At 38.6% G+C, this 11,885-nt stretch overlaps 1 protein-coding gene across 1 annotated transcript; it reads left to right on the forward strand.

The window, feature by feature from the left end:
• Positions 1–2,137: 2,137 nt before the first annotated feature.
• gpr137bb (G protein-coupled receptor 137Bb) lies at positions 2,138–10,251 on the forward strand. The gene is made up of 7 exons (XM_029428163.1): positions 2,138–2,816; positions 4,838–4,887; positions 4,997–5,219; positions 5,950–6,099; positions 6,768–6,896; positions 7,200–7,321; positions 8,578–10,251. The coding sequence occupies exons 1-7, from the start codon at positions 2,415–2,417 to the stop codon at positions 8,696–8,698; spliced, it is 1,197 nt and encodes a 398-aa protein (XP_029284023.1). The 5' UTR covers positions 2,138–2,414; the 3' UTR covers positions 8,699–10,251.
• Positions 10,252–11,885: the final 1,634 nt, after the last annotated feature.

Consider the following 11,885-nt stretch of genomic DNA (forward strand, 5'->3'; position numbering starts at 1 on the left):
AGGAATATTATGTTTTACATTACAATCCATCACAATACAACCTTATTATGGAGACGTTGAGGTTCAGCAGGTTTTCTGTGGTTTAATTAAAGCTCAACACTTTTCCAGATGTTCTGCAGCAGCGCACTGTCGCCATCTTGTGGACACTGAGTCTAACTGCACAGTTACTTCCTCTCTTTTCCCTCCATTTTCATCCTTTCTTCATCTTCTTCCATCAAATCCTCTCTTCCATTTCCCTTTTATACCTTTTATAGTTTCCTGATCAGTGTTGGGAAGTAACTCAAGTACTGAAACACAAATCCAAGGTGCTTGTATTTGAGCATTTCCATGTAATGCTACTTTATACTTCAGGAGGTAAACATTTGACTTTTTACTACTTCTTTACAATTTTTCAGATCACAGTTTCCCCTCCCTGTCCAGTGTGAAGCCTGTATCTCCAGATGTGTGGAGTGTTTGTGATACACTGTGTGATGAAGTCGTTCCTTTATGTGTTGAGAAGATTCCTCCTCCTCCTCCAGATAAATAAAGTGTTTAAAAAGCCTCTTGGATCAGCTGTAAAATGCATCGTCACAAAGCTGAAAACAGGCTGTTTTTGTGAGGAGCTCATGAAAAGTAGACTTTTTAGAGACACGTGGTTCTCACAGGACAGAGACGCTACAAACATATGATGATCTTATAGAATATGATGCATTGATGGAGATTACACTACCAACAGGATGTAAAGGAGGGAACATTAGAACAACCTTAAACATGTACAGCAGTAACACACAACACACACATTAATGCAGCAGGAATATTAATCCAGAAGCATCACATGTAATAAAACACTGACAGGGAACATTTTATGAGTACTTTTACATCACCATATTTTCTGTTTAATTGTACTGTATTTCTGTAAGTTGTGTTACTACCTTATATAGTAAAGAATCTGAACTCTAGTGCTACTGCTTAAAAACTTGTTATTTTTATATCCTGTTGAAACTTGTTAAACTTGGAGTTCAGTGGGTTTGCAGCCGGTGTCGAAATAAGTTCCCCGAATCGTCTCTGAGCTTTACAATATTAATGTTCATGTCCGGATGCATTAAGTTCTGGCAGCACAGCAGAAAAGCTCTCTGGAACATTTGGTTTTAATGCTACGTCACACACACATTACTTCTCATTCGCACTATTTACTATCCAACAAGGTGTGACTTTGAAATTTACTTTCCACCACTGCGTACAGTTACATAACAGAATGTGTATAAAAACTATAACCTGCACATACTGTAAAATATGAATATAAATAATAATAAACATAACTTGTAAATTCATCTTTTTTTTCATCCTGAAGATGATCTGAGAGAAATATCTTTACTATTTGGTTAAAATCTACGTCATCTCTCTGCAGGAAAGTGAAATACAGAAGCAGAGCGGTGGATAAAAATGGAGCGTGTATCTTCAGCGTGTTGGGACGAGCTGCACAGCATCCTCTATTATCTAACAGCCTGTTATGTAAAAGCAGAGAACTGCAGAGAGAAGAGGAGGAGGAGGAGGAGGAGGAGGAGGAGGGTTATATTCGGGTTGGACTGATATCAGGGTCAATACTGACCTTTCATTCATACTCCCGTCTGACAGGATGAATGTGATGCTCTTCTAGATTTCCTACAGTTCTTACTCGTCAGTATTGCACCGGTTGCAAAAAAATGTGAAATCTAAATCTTGTTTTAGACGCTAAGCTCTAAAAAACACTTCATATTTTTTATATTAAAAGAATTTGGGGGTGATTTTTACATTTAAAGACACAGCTGAAGTGGTAAATAAATACGTTGAACGGTTGTTCATTAGTTTATTCATTCATTCATACAATTGTTTTAATAAAAAAATCATAAAAGCATTGAAACATTATTTACTAAAATAACACACTTCACTAACCACGTCTGTGAGTAACTGCAGCCACCAGTATCTGTCTGATACTGGCCATAAAAAAACAGTAACAGTCGAAGCCGCCTGTATGATGCTGCTGTGACAAAGTGTGTGCGCGTGTGTGTATGTGTGTGTCTGTGTGTGTGTGTGTGTGTGTGGTGGGTGGGACCGCAGTTCCCGGTTTACCTCTCTCTCCTTCCAGATCCATCTCTCCACCTTCCTCTCCTCTCTGCAGCATCACACCTCCTGCTCAGCCAATCGCCTGCTGGGGAGTGTGATCACGTGAACAACAGCCACCAATAGCTCTCCACCAGGCACCGGCAAAAAGAGGGGTGGTGTCTCTCCTCCTCCTCCTCCTCCTCTCTGTGAGTCAGGCCGTGTGTCTGGAGGAGAGTCGATGGATGTGAAGGATCCGTCTAACGAGCTGAGACACGTTTCTTCTGCTTCTTCGCCCAGAGATCAGAGGCTGCAGCTCCGTCTTTAACCCCCTCTCCTGTGGAGAACACAGGGGGATGAATGGGGAGGCGATGGAGTGGAACCCGGCACAGGAGCAGCAGCATGCCGGTAACGGCTCCCACTTCCCTCCCCCTCCCACCATCACGCCGGCCATACCCCCCTACGTGAAGCTGGGTCTGACCATCGCCTACACCATCTTCTACTCTCTGCTCTTCGCCTTCGTCTACGCCCAGCTCTGGCTGGTTCTGAGATACCGACACAAGCGCTTCAGCTACCAGACGGCCTTCCTGTTCCTGTGTCTGCTGTGGGCCGCCCTGCGAGCCCTCCTCTTCTCCTTCTACTTCAGAGACTGTGTGACCGCCAACGCACTCGGACCGTTCGCCTTCTGGCTGCTCTACTGCTTCCCCGTCTGCCTCCAGTTCTTCACGCTCAGCCTCATGAACCTCTACTGCGCACAGGTGAGGAGGAGGAACTGGTGGAGGAGACAGAAAGTCTGGTGCACGATGTTCTTTAGAGATAGCAGCAGTGCTTTAACTCGCCGCAGTGATGTAGACGTGTACTCCAGGGTGTGTTGTGGTTACAGGTGCAACAGAGCACACCTCTGACCACACCCATCAGTGCTGCAGCAGTCTTAAAACATTCGACCAGAGAGGGCAGTGAAAAGCTTGTTTGTCTTCTACCTCTCTAACGCTGCTGCATGTATCACTGTGTCCGTCAATATGGACTTGTCTCGTCGTGAACTCGTCGTGCAGCCAGGTATTGTCCCGAAAACCTAAAAATAACTCGAGTCCAGATCCTAAAGCATTCAAAGATACCAAATAAATCAGACACTCGTCACGCCAGCCTGCTTACAGACCTCTGAATTGTTCAGTGATTCAAACGTGCTGTTGTGCTTATTGACAGTTATGTCTATCAAGCAGTCAGAGCTTGGTAGGTGAGAGTGTGGAGACACTATGCAGCTACAGCCGTGAACAATTAGCTACAGAGAGAAGGCAGCAAAAAAGTTTCAAGCCTGGATAAGATGGACGCAGCTGTACCGGCTGTTTTAAGTTAATAACTCTCCAACCGCCGTGAAACAGTCTCGGGTTTGACACACACAAGTGTTTGTAGCTAGCCTAAATGCTACTTAAAGGTTAATGTAAAGGGGCAGTTTGGGGTTAGGGTAACTAACGAGGTGAGAAGCCACATGAAAGATCTTGGCGGCTGATTGTGAAACAGTTCTTACTGAACACACGCGTGTTGAGACACACTCAGGGCTAATGGGGACGTTTGTCTGCACTGACAGCCGAAAAAAGTTCGACCCACTTTAAGTTTGTCAGGACAAACTGGTTTGAGAGAAAAGTGGAGATCAGTGTTTTGCTTAAGGACACTTCTACCACCCTCTCTCTCTCTCCACCACCTGAGCTACCTGAAGTCTTTCAGCCGTCTTTGTTTTGGTTTGAACGTCAACTAACACGAGAAGAAGTAACGTCAACCATCCCATCGTTGGATGAATCGTATAGCGTTGGACTGCGTGCAGTGTTTTGGGGGATGATCCGTGCAGCAGCTGCCTCTCCTCCTCCTCATCCATTCATCCATTCATCCACAGCAGCTGGCGGTTTCAGAAATAGACCAGATAATAAAGACATGATAGAAACGAGCCTCTTCAGCAGCAGCTTTACAACACTTGTTCCCGAGAGCTGAGATGACGCAGGTTATTTTTCCAACCGAACACCACGGTGTCTTATTTCCTTAATGAGGGCACCTTCAGTCAGAGAGGAGACGGATCGATGAAACGATCTGCAGACGGGCTCTGAGAGAAGTAGTGGAGGAAGTATTCACATCGTTTACTTAGCTGAAAGTACTAATATCAGACTGTAATACTCGTTTAGAGCTGAAGTCCTGCACTGGATATGTGCTTTAAGTATTAAGTATGTCCCCTGAATACTATTATATATCATATCATTAGATTATTATTCCTCGTGCATGAATGTGAAAGCAGGATGTTACTGTTGGAGTTATATAATATTCTCATTATGGATTAATGTGCTGATTGTTTTCTCCATTAATCGATTGATTGGTTTGTAAGAAAATAGTGAAAATAGTGAGAAATGATCACAATCATGTGACTCCTTCACAATGTGTGTTTAGTCCAAACCTCAACATTATTATTAAAACATCACAATTAGTATTTACGTTATTAAAAGGAAGAGCAGCAAATCTCAACATTTGAGAACCTGGAGACGTAAAAAACGACTTAAACCGTCCAGATATTTGCCAGTTAATGTTGATTTAAGAGTTACAACAAACTTTGAATAGATGTAGGTGTGTAAGAAGGTGGTGCCCTCATTGTTAACCCCACCTAAACGTTGTTTCTACAACTGAAACTGCCGTCAAAGACAAAGTACGCCATTTCTTTTTACCATTCGATCACAGCCCAGATTGATCTAAAGTAACATCTTGTTGTGTGTAATCAGTCTGTCATTGTTTCCCCTCACAGGTTTACTTTAAGGCGAAGTCCAAGTACACACCTGCACTGCTCAAATACAGGTAACCTCTTCTTCAAACATTCAGACTGAAGAAAGTTCCTCTGTTTCCACAATGAAACTCTCCAACATGAAAGGTGGTAGAAGGTGCGTGACTCTGCTGTCTCCTCCAGACTTCCTCTGTACCTGGTCTTCTTTGGCGTCAGTCTTCTCTTCCTGGTGGTTAATCTGGTCTGTGCCCTGCTGGTCAAAATGACAGCGGCGGACGTGAAGACCATCGTGCTGGTGAGGGTCACCATCAACGACAGCCTGTTCGTCCTCTGCGCCGTCTCGCTGTCCGTCTGCCTCTACAAGGTCGCCAAGATGTCGCTGGCCAACATCTACCTGGAGTCAAAGGTAACGTCACAAGTGTCTCTGGAGACAGAAGAAATAATCCCAAAGGTTTTCATTTAAACAAATGTCTGCAGTGTCTTTGGCCCACTGAGGAAAGTATTGCAATATTTATTTAATTGCAATATTATGAAAGAAATGCTGCATTAAGTTACTGCTGATGCAAACCAGACATTTCCTCCTGCTGCAGTTTCACATTAAAAGCATTTAACTGGGGGACTTTTATTATGAAGTAGTCACAGAAAATGTGAGTTTGACACCGACCGTTCATCAAAAGGCTTCAACTAAACTAGACAAAAGGTCATTTATGGCATTTTGTGGAAGCGTGTCAGTTTGAAGAATTGCTACAGGGAGCCGTTAGATGAAGTTCAGACTCCTCATCATAAAATCACATCACGGTTGCTCCTAGAACGATGGAAAAAGGCCAATTATTGCCTTATTTTGTCATTAAAAATGGCAAGAGTTTGTTTTTGCTGCCCCCCCCCAGTATTCTTAGACCTTTAGAATTAAACCCAAAGACTGTATAAAATATGGAAGTCGTATCTGTGACGTCGCCGCAGGTTTCTGAAGCTCGAAGTGACTGAAATCTTAGTTCCACTTACTAACTTACCTGAGCTTTCAACCTCACATCATGGTCTTTATCAGCATCACTGACACAGGACACATCTGTGAGAGTCCCATCACGCAGCACACACATGAAGTATAAAGATGTACCTGTATGTCCCTGTGTGTGCAGGGGACGTCGGTGTGTCAGGTGACTCTGATTGGCATCATGGTGGTGCTGCTGTACGCATCGCGAGCCTGTTACAACCTGGTGGTGCTCGCCCTCACCAACATCGAGACCATCAACTCCTTCGACTACGACTGGTACAACGTCTCAGACCAGGTGAGCTTACCCCTTAAAGAAGAATTCAGATCCTTTACTACCATAAAGCACTAACAATGTGAGTATCATCAGCTGCATGTCGTTAAAGTACGTGCAGTGAGATGTTCCCTGTGAGGTTCAGTACATGTGATGCTTCTGGATTAATATTCCTGCTGCATTAATGTGTGTGTTGTGTGTTACTGCTGTACATGTTTAAGGTTGTTCTAATGTTCCCTCCTTTACATCCTGTTGGTAGTGTAATCTCCATCAATGCATCATATTCTATAAGATCATCATATGTTTGTAGCGTCTCTGTCCTGTGAGAACCACGTGTCTCTAAAAAGTCTACTTTTCATGAGCTCCTCACAAAAACAGCCTGTTTTCAGCTTTGTGACGATGCATTTTACAGCTGATCCAAGAGGCTTTTTAAACACTTTATTTATCTGGAGGAGGAGGAGAATCTTCTCAACACATAAAGGAACACTTCATCACACAGTGTATCACAAACACTCCACACATCTGGAGATACAGGCTTCACACTGGACAGGGAGGAACTGAAGCTGTCAGACTAATGTCGTGGAGGAAAAGTATAAAGTAGCATAACATGGAAATAAAGTACAAAAGTAGCTCAAATGTGTACTTGAGTAAAAGTACTTTGTTACATTCCAACGCTGTCTGTGTGTCTCCAGGCGGACTTGCGGTCGTCGCTGGGAGACGCTGGTTACATCGTGTTCGGGGTGATTCTGTTCGTCTGGGAGCTGCTGCCCACCTCGCTGGTCGTCTTCTTCTTCAGGGTCCGGCGGCCGCCTCAAGAAAGGGTCAGTCCTCTTGGCGGGGTCAGGTGACCTCTGACCTCTGCAACACTCACACCTGGTTGTTTTTAAGCCGCAGCGTGGCGCTAGGGACGACAACGTCAGTGTGTCAGTCGGTCCACTATCTTGGTTCAGACTTTTGTTAGATCCACTTTCTTTTGCTCCACCTGTAAACTCAGTCTTTTTTCTAATACATGAATGAAGTTAGTAAACAGTAAAAGTTTTCACCACTTTACAATTCTGATGTCTCATATAGTGAGTACTTCACCCACACATCTTATCAGCAGTGTGTTTATTTATTCTCCACAGAGCACTGCTGGGATACCAAACCACGTTCTCTCCTCCAGAGGATATTTCTTTGACAACCCTCGTCGGTACGACAGTGACGATGACCTGGCGTGGAGCATTCCTCCCCAGAATGCATCAGCGAGGTAAGAACACCGTCACTGATGTCACCATGTCTCTGATGTATCGGTATTTCTGAATTTAATTTCATAAAAGCAGCTATATTCAGTATATGTATGCGTGCTATCAGTCAATTTTATTATATTTATTATTATTTCAATGAACAGATAGATATGATATCTCTCTTCTGTTTATTTATATTTTGTATAATTGTTTTGAGTCCTTCCACTACAGGGTTTTGATTATAATTTCTTACGAAGCTTGTTCATAATATCTGGAGATATAAGATGTTCAATAGTGGAAGAAGTACTCAGATCTTTTACTTCAGTGAAAATACTAATACCACAGTAACAAGTAAAAGTAGAAGAGTATTAGCATCAAAATATAGTTTAAGAACCAAAGTAAATTTTTTATTTTTTACAATGATATATTTTTATATATATAAATATCTCTCTCTATATATAAATATATAAAAGTACATATGTATAAATACATATACATATATATAAATATATATGTATTTATACATATGTATTTATATATATATATGTATTTTATATATAGATATATTTATAAATACACATATATATTTATATATGTGTGTATTTATATATATTATATTCATTTATATTATATATATATATATATTTTTATATATATAAATATATATATATATAAATACACATATATATATATATATATATATATATATATATATTTATATATATATATGTATTTATATATATATATATGTATTTTTATATATATTTATATATATATGTATTTATATAAATACACATATATATATTAATATATTTATGTATATGTGTATTTATATATGTATTTATGTATGTATTTATATATATATATATATATATATATATTATATATTTAATAATATTATATCTTTATATTTATATATATATAATCACTTTAATGTTACAGCTGATAAACATGAAGCTTGTTTTAATTACTTAATATACTGCCCCCCCCCCCCCCCCCCCCCCGAGTTCAATAAAGTTGAATCTTAACCTATAATAACGTCATTATATTAAGTTTGATTAAATACATGTATTGTAAAAAATACAATATTTATCTCAGATGTAGTGGAGTAAATCAACTAATTAAAACATATGTATTTCAGTACATTTTCCTACTCGAGTAGATGTGTCCAACACTGAACATATATATAGGTATCACCTAAGAAAGAATACTAATTATAATTATAATGATGTATGAATGGTTAAAGCAGCTGAATGACGTGTTCTCGTCTCTCTGACAGTCTTTCCTCAGACTGCTACGACTGGGGCAGCCGCCACAGCAGCTTCACCGTTCACACCAACAGCGACGAACAGCGCCTGACCGCCACCGCCGCCGGGGGAGAGCTCCACCCTTACCCATAATCCCTCTCTTCACTGTACAGCGTCACTCTGCACTTTGACACCGATCAGTTATTGTGTTTCTTATCATCACTGATGTAGAAGTTTGTAGTCACAGTAGAGAGTTTAGAGAAAATACCTGAATGTTCAGCAGAGTTCCTGCAGAGTCGAGTTCTTCATCATAGATGTTAATCCTGCAGCGCGCCCTCAGGCCGCTCCACCACACGACAACACTGCAGCAATAAATAAGCACACGTTTAACACTTCTGGCCATGTTGCATACATGTTACCGTGATGTTCAACATCAAATAATCTAAACTAATCCAGTGATGGTACGTTTAAATGCTTCCGGTGACACGATGAGGCCTCGTGGTTTGAAGAACACCCAAGTCACTTCCATAACGACCGGGTTGTGACCATTTATGTGCGATCAACCTAGAGGTCAAATGCCATAAAATGCTGCAGCATCATTATAATACGTTCGATGGGCTCATCAGGTTTGATCACCATGTTTGATATTTTGGTGGCGTGACGAATAATCAACAGGACAACAACATGTTACAATCCTCATTAATATACAGTCGGCCTGTTCATAACAAAACACTTCATGACAAAAAAAAAACCTTTTACAAATATATTGACATGGAAAAAGTTATCGCACAAACTCTCTGGTGTGTGAAGCCTGAGCTGCGTGCAGGAGCTGCTTCAGAGAGTCCGTGTTTTATAGAGCCACAGTGTGTAGACGGTGTTGTGATGAATGTTTCTTGATCATTTGGGGAGTTTTTCATCGAGGATTACTCTGTAAATCTGCCACAACTCTTTAATTAGTTATCCCAAGATAAGATAAGGTAAGAGCTCTCGCAGATGTTCGATCACAAATATCAAATACAATCTGACCGATTACAAAAGTTCAATAAGTCTAATAAGTTTTTAATATTGAACTCTCTTCTCTTCTATCAAACATGGAGGCTGGCAGACAAACTATTTAAATGTATTACCTGAATAATCCTTGAAAAACTCCTTTTTGAGGTTTTTGACTGTAAAGCGACAAAGCTAAACTAAATACACACACACACACACACACACACTCACACACACACACACTCTGTTGATTCAACACAATCAATATCCTGTAAATATTAATAACCAGACAGCTAAACATCTGTGTTGTTTTGATGTTCAATTCAAAATATTCTGCGTATTAACAAGTTATTTAATGTTGGGTTTTAATTGTTTTGATCTTTTTCAGATTTCCAGAAGATTTGTTGTTATAACATAAAAGTATTTAAAAACTCTGGAAAGTAACGGAATCATCAAAATCAGACGATAAAATAAATCGATTTTAAGACTTGACCCATCATTTAATGTGTTAATATGAGTTTGTTTTGCAGTGTTCACATTTCTGTAACGATGTTCAGAAAAAAAAGTCTATATTTCTAACAGACGCAAGTTTTGTAAGTGATTTGTACAGAGTGTCTCTTCGTGCGTTTTGTTGTTGAGCTCTTTCTGTTTTTGTGGTTCTCGTGTTTGTGACGTGTTGACACACAAAGTAACATTTAAATAAAACATTACAACAAGCGTGTGTTCATTTCATTATTTCACTTCATTTGAATGAGACTTAACTTTTCCTATGAAAGCGAGGAGCTGCGTGTCTGCTCGGTTACACTCGTCGACTTCTTGCTTCTTCACAGAATGAAGAATTCTTTGTACGTTCCCACGTTTTCGGAGAATATTGCAAAAATACTGCAAAAAAACGCATTTGGCATAAAAGTCTTAGTGCATGAAACTCTCTCACGAGTATATATATTAAAAAAGGGGAGAATGATTTATAACAAAACAAACAGAGTTCAATTGTGTCCAGAAATATTTATTCCTCTTTTCAAATAAATATACTTAACAGGTACACACATCAACATGGTGCAATTATATATATATTCATAAAGATCTGTAAGCAAAAGAAAGAAAATGGCTGCCTTTTACAAACTGTACAGATTTGGATTCAAACATGAAGAGCGAAAGGATCTGAAGCGGGTTCGTTTTTTTTTCAAATTGCAATTTAGTTTTAAGGCTGACGAGTGGACTGCACGGGACGTCCAGCTGCTGGAGGGCATGCAAGGCTCAGAGGAAGGCATGCACACATTTCTCTCACACACACACACACACACACACACACTTTGTGAGACATAATAATAATAATATGATGCACAGAACTTAATTAATTAATTATAATAACTTCTGGAAGCAAGAGTCCGTAATCATTTTAATTTTATGACCTACTTGTGAAATGAAATAATATTACTGCAATAAAATGTTTTATTTTGAAAACCATCTATTTAAATATATGCTGTTTGAATCAACCCGTTTGTACAAAGATTATTCTAGATTATATGATAAAAGGAAAACCTTTCATTTAAACATGAATGCCCCGCGATAAAGAAACAAAGCCTGCGATATATCGCATTAAAGCAGAAAATGGAATTTTACTTCTAATATTACTCTTTATGTTGTCATTTTACTTTGTTTATTCCATAGTAATTTTGTTATCCTATTTTAGATTTTAAAACAATTAAATAAATAAGTGATACATCAGGCTAATCCTCATTTATACTTTATGACAAGAACAATAATCTGATAATTTATCGTAACATCATGTCTCCTATCAAGGTGATCAAAGAATTAAGAAAATAAAAGACAAACACTTTCTGGGCATCACAAAAAAACATTAAGAAATGTAGGCAACTTAAAACTCTTTGGTCCACTTCATGCTTTTACTGTAGAGCAAAACTATTTAGACTGGAATCTGACTAAATCTGTAAAATCTCCTCAAACTAGTCTCGTCGTCTTTTTATACAACTTTATTAACAAACTCCAGCTGCAACGACCACAGCTGAAGAGTGAAGCAAACAAGCACTAAATGCAGTTTATTTATTGTAAATTTAATATATATATATATATTTAAATATTTATATATATCAATAAATATAAATATTTATATATAAATATATATATAAAAATATATTTAATATATATATATCTAATATATAAAAATATATTTAATATATATATATATATATATATATATATAAAATATATATTTAATATATATATATATATATATATATATAAAATATATATTTAATATATATATATATATATATATATATATATTTAATATACATTACATATATCTATATTAAATATAGGCTATGTT

The sequence above is a fragment of the Cottoperca gobio genome, chromosome 1 (genome assembly GCF_900634415.1).
Source record: "Cottoperca gobio chromosome 1, fCotGob3.1, whole genome shotgun sequence".
NCBI classification, from domain to species: Eukaryota; Metazoa; Chordata; class Actinopteri; order Perciformes; family Bovichtidae; genus Cottoperca; species Cottoperca gobio.